General features: G+C 33.8%; 1 protein-coding gene across 6 annotated transcripts; it reads right to left on the bottom strand.

Moving 5' to 3' along the window:
- Nucleotides 1-2: 2 nt before the first annotated feature.
- Tnpo (transportin 1) lies at nt 3-12,124 on the bottom strand. Of its 6 annotated transcripts, none has more exons than XM_090178678.1 (20): nt 11,877-12,124; nt 11,582-11,718; nt 10,480-10,555; nt 10,157-10,413; nt 9,877-10,092; nt 9,546-9,668; nt 9,191-9,478; nt 9,073-9,133; nt 8,846-8,998; nt 8,454-8,776; nt 8,310-8,384; nt 8,158-8,244; nt 7,463-7,570; nt 6,645-6,891; nt 6,477-6,575; nt 6,317-6,412; nt 5,069-5,144; nt 3,091-3,265; nt 2,879-3,017; nt 3-236 (listed from the first exon to the last, which is right to left on the bottom strand). In XM_090178678.1, exons 2-19 carry the CDS (start codon nt 11,696-11,698, stop codon nt 2,910-2,912), a joined length of 2,685 nt encoding a protein of 894 aa, XP_090034804.1. In that variant the 5' UTR covers nt 11,699-11,718; nt 11,877-12,124; the 3' UTR covers nt 3-236; nt 2,879-2,909. The 6 variants fall into 6 exon arrangements, with proteins under 6 accessions (XP_090034804.1, XP_090034806.1, XP_090034803.1 ...); XM_090178680.1 differs by lacking the exon at nt 3-236 and adding an exon at nt 247-1,890; XM_090178677.1 differs by lacking the exon at nt 3-236 and adding an exon at nt 2,013-2,550.
- Nucleotides 12,125-18,079: the final 5,955 nt, after the last annotated feature.

Genomic DNA, 18,079 nt, shown 5'->3' on the forward strand with positions numbered 1-18,079 from the left:
TTTTATTTTTTTCAGTAACACGCAGTTTTGTATTCATACATCTTCAGCTCATATAATTACACTTTGTACATTGGTACAAAAAACAACCTTCAAACTTACACTTAAAAGTTTAATGGACCACCATTTTTTAGGCTAATTTTTTTCTTTACAATAGCATGGCCCCAATAAAAGAGATATGATTGAAATTGTACAACTCTTTGTTCCAAACATGCCTATTGTTCAAAGGTTTTGCACTTCTAATTTTTTTTTCAATTTGCACATAAGATGGCACAATATTCATTGAAAGGGGACAAAACATTTGCGTTACTATAGAAATTTTCACTGTTGTAAGTTAGAATGCAGTATAACACAGCTATATTATCCAATTTTTAACCAAAAAACCATACTGAATAGAAACCAGTGAAACTTTTCCCTTTTCTTAATTTCAAAAAAATAAATATTCAAGCTGCCTAAAATTTAATCTACCTAAAGCCAATCTCGAAAGATTTTATCTTAAACACTATCATATCTCACGCCATAATTTTTTTTAAGTACCTTAAGAAGTACTCATGACAGTTAAGGGTAGCCTAATTAAATTAAGGGTAGGACATAAGTAAATTAAAAATAATTCTTATTGGAACATTAACATCATTGGTTTATTGAAGCGTCAAACATTCACAAACCATACTTAAAAAAGACACGCATTTAGACCCACCCACTTTGAGAAAATTGTCACATTCACGCGATTTTATTTAAATTTTAAACATTAGGAACAAATTCTATTTAAAAAAACATTTGTACCTGACTATATATAAAGAAATCACAGTTTTATCACCATTTATAAATGGGGAAAGGGGTTGTTTTGTAATTAATATACTTTTGTAGAAATCAATTTGGTTTTTAAATATCTTAAAACTCAAGTCAATTGAATAATTAATTATGTACGCTTTTGTCCATTAAAATTAAAAGTTTTTTGGCCATTGCACTTAGGACTGATTTTTGTGACTAGCGTTTTAACTATTCTTTATTTTTTCAAATTGAGTTACGAAATATTTAAAAATAAGTGGGATCTACAATTTCCTAAAAACCATGAGCTATACATAATGTTCTTCCAATAAACTATGCGGGAGATTTAACTTAATGATTGTTGTTAAAAAGTTAATCAACATACAATAAAATGTATGGGTATTACAATTTCAAATACTGGCAGTATGTTTGGGAACTCAAGTTTCCATTTTTATCAACAATTACAGAAAATGAAAATTTCTACCAGAAGTAGGCTTGGAAAAATTATCTATAATAAACCATGATAAAAATGAAATAACTTCCCAAACTTTTTAAATCCATAATTTTCATTTAAGACTAACATCATTAATTAACTGAGAGAACCCACCCCACCAAACCCCATTTCATTAGTCGCATTTTTTAAATTCGCGATACCTGGGTGTCCAAGATAGGGACGTAAAAGTTAAGGCACTTTAGTTTGGTATCATTTATATGCCCATTTGAGGAATAATGGAATGCTCAAAGCCTTATGCCATTATTTGTAAGCAAATTTCTAGGGATTGGGGATAATTGTCACAATTTTTTCTTCAGTGACTTTTATAGGTATATCGTAATTAGGGCAAATATTCAATTTCATTTTTAAACATTTACCATTGCTTTGCATATATGTTTTTTTTTTCATAGCAAAATAGCAAATACCTCATCGCGAAATTTAGCCCAGGACTTTAGGATTATTAAATATTCCGTGATGCGTGTTTTTTTCTCGTAAGTCATCTGTCTTCCAAAAAATTAATTCACGAAATTCACACAATGACGCATGGACACTTTTTTCAGACAAAAAAGGACGTGACGCGAATGTGTATCTTTGGTGTCAAGTGAAATAATGTTTACATTTTGGATAAAAAGCTGCAAAGCCAAGAACTTTTTCAAAATACAATTAAAGTTTATCTAAATTATATCTGGTTTCAAAATAAAGTGGAAATTCATCAGAAGGATAAACATCTAACTTTTTTAATTCAACTTAAAAAGATTCAATAACATCGTCTTTAACTATTTCAAAAGAAATTAACGTTCGTTTTTATCACAATCATAAGAATATCGTGATACGTGAAAATATTTTAAGTGAAGAAAACTAATTTACTGTAGCAGATCAACAGTGAGATAATAAAAAATTATCAACAACAACAACAACAACAACAAAGTTCTCTGCTTGTATTTTAAAGTCTAGTTTGAATAAATGTTCCACAATCATTTTTGAGAAAATACTCAAATTCCCTAACTATATTTTGTCCCCAAAAGCTGCTGGTGAAATCACCCAAATAAACCAACAGGTTTAAAGCTTTTTTTTTCAGAATAGTTAAGTGAAGTAGGGTTTTGTCTTTTTAATAATATGCTTACGCGCTTTGATTTTTATTTCTAGGATGAATTTGTATCATACCTCCCCCTTTCCCTCCCTACCCTGCCCGGCGCAGGGACGCGATACGATTAACTTACAAAAGTTAATCAAGCCCCCGTATTTATGATGGTTGTTAGTTTTCTTCATTAAACTTAAGTCCTCAACTAACTCTAGAAAGTTAAGAAAAGGACAAAATCTTGAAAAACACCACAGGTGTACACATACACGAACTAGCGTACAAGTTGCAACAAATGTTTTCACTAATAATGAGCCAGGTGAACCATTTCCTTTATAGATAAATGTAAGAAAATTTAAAAATTTATTCACAATTTACGTATATTTTCATATAGATATCAAATTTCATATATATAAAGAGTCCGTTAACCTGGCTTTAGAAGAACAAAGTACTGAAAATTATAAGCCTGTTACAACAAGAGGGACAAAATTATACAAATAAAGCAATCTCTACAAGGATAGTTTTAAGATCTCTACATTTACCTTTCAATTTTTTTCTAGACTTTATCCAACGTTAGACTCCATAATAGACTACTAGTCTTTCTTTTAATGGTTGAGGAAACTGCTCAGAGAATTGACGCCAATTGTCTTCACCCACTTGAGTCATGAATCCGGTTAGTATCTGAAAAATAATTGAAGGCATTTTAACCGAGTAACCTACTATGATTGAGGAGGAGACTTGATGGAATACGTACTTCTCTGAACATATTCTTTAAATCTGGTTTGGGACTGACCCAGGAAGCTACAGCGTCACAAAAAAATATGAAATCTTGTACAATCCCTCCCGGATTAACAGTTATCATGTTGCAGATGCCTCGAAAAGCAGAATCTTTCTCTTCATTATCCCTTATATTCCTCAAGGAAGAACACCTTTAATTCACGAAATGAGTCGTAAATTTAAAAGAAATGAATTGGTGAAAGCAAAAGTAATATAATAAATTAGCCATCTGTTGATAATTAATAAAATTATCTACCATTCAAAGTAAGCTTGTTAAATTTAACTTAAAAACTGTACAAAGTTCTAATATAAACCCAAATTAGTACAAATGATATTCAATATAAATGTAGATTATAAAATGTTTATATGATAGTCATAAAAAATAAACTTATGGCATTTTCCTTTCGTCCGCTCCAAAAGTTCAGTGGTACATCTTAAAATTTTAACACTAAGAAAATTGAAATGCAAATATTCTGTAGAAATATTTTAAAACAGTGCATCTGTTATGATTGTCTTGTAAGCCAATTGGAAAAGGCCATCAGTTTTTTTTACTTTTAATTTCTGTCCCAGGTTCCCAACAATTTTATTACAACATGCTTATAGCTCTCATAAATACATGATGGTATAAAACCTGTTAATAAGCAAGGTATCTAATAGCACTTCTTGATTTACATAATTTTAACTGATATGTTAAGTAGGGATGTGTGGATAATGTTTTTTGGTACCGGTTCGGATATTGAATAACAGTTAAATTTCATATTTTAGCTAGGTTCGGTTATCGGTTTAGGGAAACTTTGAAAGCAGTCAACGGTTTCAATTTTGAGAAATTTAGCTTTCTTAATCGATTGTTTTTTTACAAATAAAAATCGATTAATCGTTTTTATTAGAATACTAAAAGTTTAGTTGTTAATTAATTGGTTAATTGATAAAGCCGTAGATAATTTCTAGTATTCGCATAATTTAAAAAAAAAAAAACCTTAAAATTTCACAAAAGTGACTTTAAACATGACTATTTTTTTTGTAGTTTTACAAAAATTATGAATAAGGTTGAAGGAATACTATTTATTAAAAAATATTCCTTCAATCTTATTCCTCTAAAAGGACAATTATTTTCCTCCCAAAGCAGCAACCTAATGTGTTTTCAAAAACCTTTTGAGGTCACTTTGAATAAGCTCCTTCTTTACCTCTCTGCTCCCAACCTATCCCCCCATATTTTCAGTTGGAAAACAGGCTTCAGATGATAAAATAACTCTGATACTCAATATTTCTTGGTATTCGGATATTTAGTAGAAAATTCAAATAACCGGTAACAGGGCCGGCTTATCCATAAGGCACACTAGGCAAAGTGCCTAGGGCCTACGAAAATTTTAGTAGACATTAGGGCCTGCGATTCCATAAAATAGGGCCTACGAAGGTCCGAAAAGTCGGTAAATGAGAGATTTTTGCCTAAGGCCTACGGAAAGGTTAAAACGGCCCTGACCGGTAAGACAATCTGTGAAATTGATTAACCGAATAAAAAAATAATAATTTTAACCAAAATTATCAAATACTTCATAAACCCCCAATACAAATTTCGAACCAATTTAAATTTTTTCAAAAAACTGTATAAAAAATTCAGTTAGACCAACCGAACCGATAAGTCTTGGTAAACGGTTATGCACACATCCCTAATGTTAAGGCATTAGACTTATTTCTGTGACTGGGGTTTCACTCTGAACAAGATAATTTAACATTATTCATATAATAACATAAGTAACATTATAATTTTGTTACTTATGATTATATTTTATAGAAATGTTTCTATAAAGTGGTATTAAAAACAGTCACGTACAGTTTCCCCCATTCAAGAAATAACCCTTATAAAAACCTGATTTGTTCTCAAATATTAAGACTTAAATCAAAGGAACAAAATATTGAAATTATTAAAAATAGAAAAAATAAAAAAATTTACACACCAAGGGCGGATAAACTGCTGTAACATAGGGGCCACTTCCTCAGGACAAACATAACCAAGACGACCGATTGTTATGGCTAATGGTTGTTACCAGGGTTACCAAGGAGGTACGAGTAGACGAAGACCAATAAAAAAAGTTTTTTTTGGTTCACGAGATTTTGGAAGTTCCGAGGGTAAAGGAAAAGGCCAGAAAGAGAAAAAAGAGAAGCAAAAAAGACAACTCAGATGAAAAAAATTAACAAAAAACCCCAAAAATAATGTAAAGACTAGTCATAATAAATAACATTAATTCAAATTAATCTCAACTTAATGTTAAAGAAAAGATCGCTGAAAGCAGTATGTATAAAAGTTACCTACCAAAATAAACAAAGACAAGTTTTCTTTAAAAATATAATGTTAATTTTATCGTTTGTATTTGAAAACAAATTTATAAGGCATGTGCAAGTACTCTATTTTGTTCGGAGCCTCAAATCGAGGCCTAGGCTTAACTTTCGAGTACTCTAAACTATTATTCTTAGCAAAGCACTGCTTGTGAGCTTTTAAAAATGGGGGGAAAAGCTACTTAAAAAATTCCCTTAAGATCTCTTATTGGGTGAGGTACAAGTCCTAGTTGTTTCTGATTGGTCACTGATTTTAAATGTAGAAAACGAAACCAAAACCATAAGTTACATAATGTAGGGTGCCAGAGCTGTTTTTTGTCTGTTGGTTTGGTGGTTCATCAGTTAACTATTTTCTTGTTGTAATCCCTTGTATGGCCAGTTATTAATTTAGACTTCACAAATAAACGTAAAAGCTCTGGCAGTAAATATTCTTTTAATGAAGAAATAGTAGAACCTAGTGATAGAGCTAACTCTTATTATTAGAGTAGTAGAAACCTTCTTTTTAAGCTAAGCCTAAAAGCTCGATAAAATTTTAAAGCTCAGCAGCTCAATACTCTAATAAAAGTGAAAATTTTTATACTCTAAGCTTGGCTCGAAACCCAAAAATCAGGGCTGGCACATGTCTAAAATTTATTATGGGAACCACCATTTTAATATTATATAGCAATTCAGACGTTCTTTGCAGAACACAATTATGAGCATGTAGTAACATTCTCAAAAACTTGTCTGGGTTAAATAATATAAACAACTATGTAATACAGTTCATAACTCATAAAGCTATAATTAAAAATTTTGGGACAAATTTGTCAACAAATTTTTTCTTAGCTTTATGATCAGCAATTAATTCTAAGAATCAAAATCATATTTACCAGTATTTTCCAGCAGGGTTTTCGGTGTATTTGGTCGATTAATAATTGTTATTAATTGAGTGAGTACAATGGGGATATAAGGTTTCATGTCCCTTCCTAAAACATGGTTATAGAACAGAAAAATTAGTAACAATTTAAAAATTAACAAACATAAATTTACCTAGTTTAACAGCTATCTCTCCTATCGCCCAAGTAGCATTGTTGCATACAGAAATGAATTCAGGGTTAAGATTTTGTCCTAAGATCGGCAAAAAATCAGCTAATAATGAAAAATAATTAAAATGATCAGGGAAGTATTTAAAATATGGCGGAATCAATAACGACATACATATGCAAGGGTTAACGTGGTGAAAACACGCTTTGGTCAAGTCTCCTAAAAGGGCGAAGGAACTTTGCCGAACTTCGGGCATTGGGTCTTGCATACATTGATAAAGTAGTTGCATGATGTTACTAGACATGACCAAAGACTCCATGTGGCCATTCAAGCCTTCAGCTAGTCCACTTAATAGATCCAAAGCCACAATCATAAAGTCTTTGTCGGGAGCGTCAAATTGGTCAGGATGAGCTGCGCTGGCCTAATTTGGTAACGATAATTAGACTAAGAGTAAACTATAACTAAAAGAACACTCTTGGTTTCATCAACTTAGATGACTGTTACAATTTCCAAGAAGTTCAGCTGATATCAACTCATCTAAAACCAATTTCCTAAGATATTAGACAAACCAATAATACCTAACGAGTTAAGCCCTCTTAACTATGCGTATTTAATATTACTGGAATATTTACAGTGTATAAGATGAGGTCAATGGACAAAAGCAGTAAATGGTGCATCATGCATAGTATAAAATAATACTGCTAAATGTCAATAGTTAATTTTTTAACTGAAAGCACACATAGTTTGAACCAAATTATTCTAAAAACGCGGGTAACTAAGTGATAACTTTAAGAGAGCTTTATTCAAAAACTAAATGGTAAATTGTCTATAAAAGAAATTAAATACATAAATTAATATATCCCTCAAATAGCTAAACTAAAATTAAATGTTTTTTACAACTAAAATTTTTATGAGTCATCTATATTATTCTATTTTTTTCCTCATCTGATTAGAAATAATAGAAAATAAAAAATAAACGAACATGGACATACCATATTCTGATTTAAAGTCTGCTCAACTAATGAAACACAACGTCGAAACACAGGCTCGCAGTAGGGCAGAAAGCCTGACTGCAGTGCAGTGGCCACACTAGACAGACACTGGAAACGTACAGGTAGTAAAAAAGGAAAAGAAAAAACAAAAGAAAAAAACCAAAAAAATGTTCTTAAAAACCAGAAAATAAAACAAAATATAAGGTTGTAGTTTTTTTTCAAGGAACTTTTAAAAATAATTTGACAGAATTAATCATAAACTTAAAATTAAACTAAGTAACACACAAAGTTCAATTACGCTGGTGGGAAATTTTTTGCTTAAGAATGGAATATTACAATTTTTTTTAAGATGCAAGGATTTTTAAAAGCTTGAAATGTTTTGTAGAAAGTGCCAAAATACTAAATCTATTTAATCAAGTACAAGTTGAAAATTTATAAATAAAATCAAGGGGTACCTTATTCGATAAATTTTATTTTGGTGTTTGGTGTTACCAAAAAAAAAAACGATAAATGTTTCTTAAATTATTTTGTTTTTAACAATAAAAACTTTCAACTTCTACTATATCCTGAAGATTTTAACACTTAATAACAGTTATAGGAAGGAAAATGATTAGTCTTGGCTAGCTAGATAGTTGTCAAATCTAATATGAAACAGGCAGGTTTACTCTCAAACCTTTAATAAAAATTATACGTACTTCGAGAAGTGGAAATAAGTCTTTATCATCATCAGTTAAATCATTCCATTTTCGTATTAACGGTGGCATTAACAGATTGATATATTCCTAAAGAAACAAACAGGTTTGTTTTATAATGAATCATTCGGGTGAAAACTGATTTCAAATTTTACCTCTTTATTTAAATGATGGCCTACAGAATCTGCTAAAGTACCAATTGCATCATACAATATTAATAGGTTTTTGTGCTAGAATTCAATAAAAATTATAAAGTAAAATTTTAAGTCACGCAAGAAAATTTTTCTGATCTGACTGACCTGATATTTGCTAAAAGCAAAAACCAATGTTTCTAAAATAAAGCCTAAATAAGGTACAAGTTCCGTGCAGGCTTCTTCTTCTAAGGTAGCGAAAGCGCTGCAAGCAGCTTCTTGTACTCTTTTGTTGGCGTCTAAAACCCTTTTTAAGAGTTCAGTCATGAGGGGCATTAGGTACTGGTCATGTGGCTGCCCAACTACCCAATGAGAATAGCGGCTTAAAGTCCAACAAGTTATAGACCGAACTAACGCTTTCTTATCCGACAAACACGTTATTAAATACGGTGTCAATTCTGGTAAATGAGGAACCATTCCTACCATACAACCTAAGATAGCAAAAAAACCAATAAATATAAATTCTGTTGAAAGAAACAAGGTTTTGTAAAATTACGTACCCTCCGCAATAGCACCAAGAGCTAAGATCCCCGATTCTTTAATTTCCCAACCTTGATGGAAGAGCGTGTCTTTCAAAATTGGCAATAAAACGGGTAAAAGTTCATTGTGGAAAACATTGGCTAAGACATCTAAAGCAGCAGCTGAGCACTTCCCTAAAAATATTAAAATTGAACAAATGGTTCAAAACCGAAACTTTCACAATATTCGTAATGTAGACTAAACTCACTTAAATTCCAATCTGATAATGTATTATCATCGTCAAGACCATCTTCATCATCACTATCATTCTAAATGAGAATAAAATATAATAAGTGCATGAATTTATGCGTAAAACGTGACCTTACCTCCGCATTATCATCCATGTGTTTTTGACTATGCGTTTTAGATTTGTGAAACCTCGGTTTGATATCTTCCTCTCTGTCAGGAATCATTTCGTCCTCTTCAACATCCCCTTTAAGAAGGATAATGTCAATAGCCGAGTATTTCATGCCTCTGACTAGAACAGGTATTAGCTGGGGTAGATAGGGAAAGAGAGCTTCTTTGCAGACATCCTGATCAGCTAGAGCCAACCAAAACTCGCAAGCTTCTAAAGCAACGCCATCATCAGGATCTTGAGTACGCATAAGCATGTACTGGAAAGTGAAGAAAGGAAAAAACCCAATTTATGATTTTACAAGAAATATGAAAGTATAACCTTACCTCAATAATACTGTTCATGTGGGGAACAAGTCTGTCCATTCTAACTTCGAGAAGCATAACGAGTGCTCTACAAACATTTTTCCTAACTTCCGGGTCTTCGTCAGAAGCCAAATGGAATAAATTCTGGAAAACCATGGAAATTAGGCACAATAATAGTATGTAAAAAAATGTTTCGAAAAATCTTTCAACAACGACATAATTTGCCAATTATTGAAATGGGTTTATTTTCGATTTAATCTACTTCCCAATTTTGTTAGTCGAGCTACGAAGCTAGACCACCGAAAGAATTGGAAAGAATTCTCAATGAAAATCAAACTAGTTGAATAATTACCTCTAGGAAAGTGTCAATGTGTAACATTAAAGCCTGAGTACGGCTCATAATAAATTGATTGACACACGCTATAGCGTGAGACCTTATTTTGGGGCTACTGTGTTTGAAGAATTGAAGAAACTTTGGAATTAGGAAGTTTAATGGTCTATTCAGCGCATCACTATCAAGAGCTTCAGCCGAGTCTTCGCATATTTTTTGCAATGCTCCAAACGAGCCCTATATTCATACAAAAATGTAACTACAAAAATCTTACATCTACAAACTAGGAAATCATATTTACTTCGCAAACATTGTAGTCTTCGGAATCTAGTAACTGAGAAAGTCTAGGTAAAAGTTCTGGCCAGTTTGTGAGATCACCTTGAGTTGCTATTGTCGTGATCAAAATGCCAACTGTTGCTCTGATCAAAGGAGAGGGATCACCAACACTATTTAGACACTCGGACTTGATAAATTCTGTGACCTCTGTTGGGAACTCCCGAAGGTGAGCTTTCACATTGTTTTTCAAGATTAAACCACTGAGAGATCGCGTGGGTTCATCTGAAAGAACACAGATATTTATTTTCTTGCAGTTTATTATATATAATTACGCAAAAAGTGTCTTACCTTCAGTAGTTAGCTTTGTGAGGACAAATATGAGGTAGTTACTAAAATCGGGATACTTGTTCAATTCTTCCAATTTCTAAGTAAATATTAAGGAATAAAATGGGAACTACCGGCCTTTAGTATTTCTTTTAGTTTTAATTCCATAAAGAAAATTACTGTAAACGGTTATTGATCTGGATTTTTGATATTGATTACAATAGCTTTGTTCAAAATAATGTGTAAAGTACTACAACCCTATAAAACCCAATATGATTTTCTTCATATTCATACAAAAATTACTATGTAGATGAAAATGTATCAAAAAATCTTTCAACAATGGCATAAGAGCTTGGTTATTGAAATGGGTTTATTTTTGATTTTATTTTCTTTCCAATTTTGTTAGTCAAGCTACGAAGCTAGACTACTGAAAATATTAGAAAGAATTTTTTATTTCTTTTCATACACTACATGTGTATGTTATTATTGTTAAATCAGTTATAGATTACAAATCCCAATTGATTTGTATTCTAAAGGTATATTACATTATCTCCATAAGCTATCAGTATCTAATCTAAATAAAACAACATAATGCAAAGTTTTCTCAAGTAGTTCTTACGCACCCTTTCGAGATTTTCCATTCGATCATAACTTTTCCTCAAAAACATCTCTCTTTCACCCATATTTATTTAACTTATTTAACACTTGCAGCCTTCCCATGGTAGTTCATCTAAAACATTACCATTTCAAGAAATTTTTATACCACCCTATTGCTATAAAATGCTAAAAATAGGGTTTTTATTATCACAGATTTAACTTAATAAATAATTTTAATAAAATTGTCGACTTTGGAGACTTCCTAGTTGGCAGGTAATAATTCCCCTAGTTTCCCCAGAGCTTTGTAGGTTTACAGGAAAAAAGTAGAGTTTTAATTTTTATATAAGTATATTTTCTGATAATTTTGGTGGGTCAACAGTAAGAAACCTTGGTGCTGATTGCTTCACATAAATGGAATAAGAGGTCAATCTGCCTTACTGCAAAGATTAGTATTACCAACAACCAAGGCTCAAAATTATCACTTTGACTTTACAGTTAACTCCATGGGTTAGAATTATAATAAGGATACTTGTTGAACTGATCTTTGTGTTGCTGTATCAGGAGATTGGGATTCCTTTAACAACAACAAAATTTGTCGCAATCCTTCATCTTGTGGTTGCCATGCTAGCGCCATGTTTTCTTTCATTTTCCGGTAACTCTGCCAACCTAATACAAAAATTAGGCCTAGCCACTCTTCTAACGTGCATTTATGGTTGTTATCAATGACAACTTATCATGGGCAGAAAGGATAAGCCTTGGTGCTTAGAAGCTTCGGTTTCATAAAGTTCACCGAACTAGATTGAGAAATAAGAATTGCAGCTTACCTTAATCCAAATTCTAGATTGTGTAGTATCAACTAATTAAATAATTCCATTTAATGAACAGTTTCCTTGTTTCTATTACTTTCTCAAAAAATTACAATATGGCGGACAATTTTTGAACTTCTCGACTTGACGGATTTCAACGATGATTGTGCTTTATTGGATGAATAACTAAAAAGCCGATAAATTTCCCAAAAGAAGCTAACCAATGAAAATTATCCAGTGAGATGCAATGACCGCCAAAACAGACAAAACTCGTCTCTTGTTAGCTACCAAACCAAACCAAGGAGGATCCTCCTTGACCAAATTATACGAGCGCTCATAAGAGTAAGATTAGAGAAACTCGCGATCCGGTAAGCGCTTTTCAGACCTAGGCAGGGCTAATAATATCAGGCGCCCTTTTTCATATGGCCGGTCTTTATTGGATACTTTACAATTAAATTATTAAAAAAATATAAATCGCCAGACGGTGCCCCTCCGGCGCGTGTTGACCTAGGGCTTAGCCCTACCTACCTAGCCCAATGGGGGAGATGAGCCTTGCTTTTATCTTGGTCTTGGATGAATAATAGTTTTTCTTCTAATAACACTATTATTCATCCAAGGTTAAGGGCCCTAGTTTCTCGAGTTGGATAGCGCGAACGTCTCGCGCTTATGAGTGTGGTAATTACCCAACGGGGTCTCGATCGAGAAACGGTTTGAAAGAATTTTTGGATTGCCTCCAAAATTCGTCTGTTGCTGACGTCACCCAGATGAGATCCCATTGATTTTCAATTGGATCTCATCTCAGTGACGTCACGATGTTCGTTAGCAACGAAGTTACCAACCTTAGCTCTTAGCAACCACGGCGTATCGAGGCAACCTTTTATAGCCTAAAATTTACTAACCTTGGTAATTACCAAGAGACCAATTTTGCCTAGTTTGGTATGCCAAAGCAAAGATAATATAACTACGTACCCTACGTAATGCAGGCTCTTACCATAGATATAGGAAACGTATATAAAGGTCTAGATAAAATATTTCAAAGGGAGTGAATACGGAGGTGACAGCTAGCAGAAACGCGTAATTTCTGCAGGCTACCCTTATAAGGCGCTATCTATCGGTAAAAAAGCTCGTGCTATCGTCGCGAGAGCCATTGTCTCCTGCTTAAAAATTATACTAAAAGTCACCAACAGATGGTGTCTAAAGACTACGGCCTGCGGAAAGGTCAAGCACTTAGTACTAAATGCAAAGAGAGCTCGCGCTCTTGGTCACGTGCCTTCCTCGGTGTCTGCTAGGTGTCAATTCCGTATTTGGACACCCCGAAATTTATCTAGACCTTTATATACATGTCTTATATCTATGGCTCTTACTGAGTTCCCGGCGGAAGTCGGAAAAAACTGCCTTCATAGAGCCGCTGCCATAGAAATCTCATAGGTAACTAGAATGCTGCCGCCTACGGCCGAGCTTGACGCCAGTTCACCTTGAACCTTCAGCCAATGAGACGCCGTAGAGTGGTTCCGCCAAGGAGGATAATAATCCTCCTTGGATCCGCTACTATAGCGGGAGATAGGTGACGTCATTCTCTCTGGTGACATTAAATTCTTGGCAAAACCACTCTTTGAGCTCTGATTGGCTGAGATCTGGCTATCGTCTGCCACGGCGTTTGGCTCATTTGCCAGTTACACGGCAGCATTCTAGTTACCTATGAGATTTCTATGGCCGCTGCTGGCAGGGCTACCGACATCTAGTTAAAAGGTTTTAGTGAAAATTGCACCGTGGTTTTTGACTTGCGGTTTTCAAGATACCAGATATTTTTGCGCTATATTGTTTTAAAACAATAATGGATCATGCCTGTAGCTCTAAAAAAAGTTTCTAAACGAAAGAAAACTAAAGGTGAGTAATATAATTTTGGGTTATCTATTGAAATTCCTTATTGCTCACCCTGCTATGGAGCCCGATTTTTCCGACTTCCGGCGCGAACTCAGTAAAAGCCTCACGAGAAAACGGGCTATCGAGAAACGCCGAGATTTCGAATCTAGGGTACGTAGTTATTTTATCTTTGGCCAAAGTAACTTAAAAAAGCTCGCAAATTTGAAATTTGAATCATGAAACACGAAATCTTGTATTTAAGAATATTAAAATTAGATACATATTTTTATTAAATATGACAGTAAAAAGGAGAGTTAACACCATTAATGTTACTCGTAAAACACTATTCTTGCGCCCCTTCTCTTCAATGTTTTGATAAACTAGCTCTCTCCCTGATTCTATTCATGAGGCCTTTGCTGCACTATTTGCTGATGACATGGTTGACACCAAACTTTACCTTTGTATTAAAACTACTGCTGATTGCCTTAGGCTACAGTCTGATAGTGTCACCGTAGTTTCCTGGGCTTCCTCTAAGGGGGTCGACTTCACAACGCCGAATTCTCCTTTCTCCGAATTCCCATATCACCGAATTCTCTTTTCTCCGAATTGATATAATTCCGAATTGCTTTTACTCCGAAAGTTCATATCTCCGAAGTCCCATTTCTCCGAAATGTATTTAGTGACCTCACATCTCCGAATTCTCGTTTCTCCGAATTCCAATTTCTCCGAATTCCCATTTCTCCGAATCCCCATTTCTCCGAATCCCCATATCACCGAATACCCCTTTCTCCGAATTCCCATATCACCGAATTCCCTTTTCACCGAATTGACATATTCTTGCTTTTACTCCGAAAGCTCATATCACCGAAGTCCCATTTCTCCGAAATGTATTTAGTTACACTATGCAGAGTTAAACCTCCTACGTGTCACGCCCGCTTGTGGCTAAAGCAAGATTATTGAAATTAAATAATCTTGACTAAAGTTTTCCCTTTATTTTAATTTTTGGTCGTAATTAAATATGATGTTTTATTACAGTATAAGAAAATTGTTTGGTAGCATATTTTATTGTTACAATACAAATTCTATAATGTAGATGGCGTTGTGTTTTCCGTCCTCTGTCAGAAGGGGACAGAAGAATGAATTTTTAATATAAAAACACATATTAAGCTTTCAATATCCATGTCAGCTACAGTACACAATTAAATAAAAGCAGGAACCGCGGAATTGGGGGGCAGGTAGGGCCAAATGCACCCCCATTTTGCATCGTAATGTAGGGTTATTTATGCTTTAGTCGTAGGAGCCTAGGAGGAGCTAGACATGGAGTACTTCCGCGGTTACTGAATAAATCAGCTTTCAAAAAAAATTCTTACAAAAAATGTCAACGTTTTGTAAGTAGAATATGTTAAGACAATATAAATTGCGGTAGATAAATAATTTTAAATAAAAAAACACCAATATCAAGACCCTAAAAACTACGACTTTTTAAAATCGCGCGGGCAGACTGTCGTGGCTCCTGACAATCGTACCTTTATAGTACAGGCAAACCGGAAGGTGGGAAACATGCATTGAAACAGGGTCAATCGATAAATTTCTTGAAATCCAAAATTCCACATACTATAATTAAATAATTTGTTAAAATTTAACTGTTTAAATAGCACTCTTCTACGAATTCTTGTCTATCACACGTTTAAGAAGAGAGAAAAAATCGCCATTTTGGTAAATGGCGACCTAAATTATGAAAAAGTCAAGCGAAAAAAGCTACATTTTAACATAACGAGTAATACTTTAGAACGTATTGTATATCTACCATATTATTATTGAGAAGTATATTAGCCTTAAAAAAACGTAACCTAATTTTAGTTTATAATTATAATTGCAATTTTATATTAATACATAATAACTATAAGTATGACACGTCCTATTTTCCCAATGCTACGTTAGTTAATGATAGTCTGTCTCGGCGATTACCATTCATCTTCTAGACGAACAGATTTTTGCAAATTAAATCGGGACAAATTTTAAACATTACCCAGGTGTTTGAAGGAAGTGCTTTGGCTGGTACATAATACGTAGATGTCATTTTTTCGACGAATTTGCAGTTTCTAATCCACCGATTACGCAATCACCCCGCGACCGATCATCATTAATATCATTAACCGACGTCGTTCAGTGATACTTATGATTATTATGTTAATTATGATATTATATTAAATCATATATTTTATTCAGTTGAGTGGTAATCAGCTTATTTTAATAACAAATTTTTAACAATAAAAATATTTTGGTACAAGCTAGAGCAGTACAATTAGAATAATTACGTGGCGAATTGAACTAGCGACGAAATAGAACTTAATCGGCGATGATTACTTTTCATGTCGCCACTAGTTCATTCCCCACCTAAGTAATTATCCCATAATCCCAATATAAGAGTCTCTAATAAGGGTACAAACTGGGCACTTACAAGGAGAGTCCCCGATGTGTTAATTGTCGATTTTGTTCAAAGTCCGGCGTATATAATCAAAGATAATTTAAACTCGTACCCTAGATTGACGATAGCGTTTACCCACTTCCCGCTGGAACTCAGAAACAATTCGCTCCGTGGTTTGCTCCTAACCGCAACCGATGGAGCCCGATTTTTCTGAGGTCACGTGCCAGAAAAGGGTAAACGCTTCGTAACAAAACCGTCAATGGGAAAGCTCTTAGTATTCGAATCTAGGGTACGAGTGAAGAATTTCGGTTTATTTCTTCTCGTAACAATTTTAATTTTAGGAGAGCGTTTGATTTTAGCAAATCGTACTGAAACAATCCACTAAACTATCGTTTGATCGAATTGGTGAAATAACTAGTGAAACAGAGTCTATTTAAAACCGAGAAATATTGCTTTATTTTTTAGGACTTTTATTTTTTACAAGGTGAACGCTTTGGCGTCCGAAAAGACAATGCTTTAGTTTTCTCCGATTTCCAGTGGTTCTTTTTCATTGAATGCCAGTAGATACCCTTTAAACCCCGCTCGTTCGCTTTCCGGTCCCCCCAAGAGATGACACTTAACACGTGTCTTGGGCCTTCTAGAAAAGGAGCATCCGCGAACAATGCGGGGGTCCCCGGTCTCATCTGGCAGCCATTGCAAGGGCTTGTCGAACTCGAACACGTGTACGAATACATCATTAACGACAGAAAGACAAGTTTAAAAATACAAAATACTTTTTAAGAAAACCTTTAATTTTTATCTTTTTGACATTTAGTTTTGAAACTTTTAATTCTTATTTTTAACATTCTACATAGTTTTAACAGTTTCTTAACAACGAGTTTAAATTATCTTTGATATAATGTAGACCTATCTGAGATATGAAATTTCCCAAAAGGAGACGTTGCACTTCCCTTTCGATTTGCCATGGAAGCTGAAAATGTTTTGACCACTTTAAACAAAAAATCTCCATTTTAAAAAGCATGGAATGTTTTCGGTTTTACCTACGAAAATTTAAAAAAAAATTAAAATCACGAAATAGGTAATTTCGACCACTTTTAGGTAAATTGGAACATTTTTGGGTAAATTTTAACATTTTTGGGTTAAAGTTGTAAATATTTTTGAGTAAAATAAGGAAAAAATCTCATTTCTGTTTTAAGTGGTCAAAAACATTTTCGGTTGCCATGGCAAAACCAATGGATAGTGCACCGTTTCATTTTGGTAAATTTCAATTTTCATATTGGCCTACATTACGCCCGACTTCGAACAAAATCAGAAAAAAACACCTCGGATACTCTCCTTGTTAGTATCCGTACCATGGTTTATGAAAATTAAATCTGGGGATCTAAATGGAGGAACTAACTTTCGTAAGTTATTATATTATTTTCAAGAAATTGCAGTCCATTTTCACTTGAAATGGGGGCGTTAGTAGTTTAGATTATTATTACTGTGTTAAAGTATTTCAAGCAGAAATACAGAAAATGGGAAATAGAGTAGTATCAGTGTGACGTCTCCCATACTTTTCACACGTTCCTAAAATTCTATAACATTCTGAGATTATGTACGTTAGGTTAGGTCGAATCCGACTCCTTGAAAATAAGAGCTGGCCTGTAGTCGTTTATTCACTTCATTGCATCGAGTCTTAATTTTTTCAAACATTTCTGCTCATTTTGTTCTTTGAAATCGAATTTGGAATTTTTTGGATACAATTTAGCTTTACCGAAGCACGTCAACAAAAATAAAAGCAGACGAGGAATCGGAACTTTTTGCAGGTAAGCTAGACGGCGAAATGAAATGCGCCCAACGGGGCCAAACCCGAGGCCAAACCGAAGGGCAGTTCACTCCTTCTTAGAGTGCAGAAGTAATCAAGGTTAAAAATTTAATTGGATTACAT

The sequence above is a fragment of the Leiobunum rupestre genome, chromosome 6 (genome assembly GCF_980474605.1).
Source record: "Leiobunum rupestre chromosome 6, qqLeiRupe1.1.hap1, whole genome shotgun sequence".
Classification (NCBI taxonomy): domain Eukaryota; kingdom Metazoa; phylum Arthropoda; class Arachnida; order Opiliones; family Sclerosomatidae; genus Leiobunum; species Leiobunum rupestre.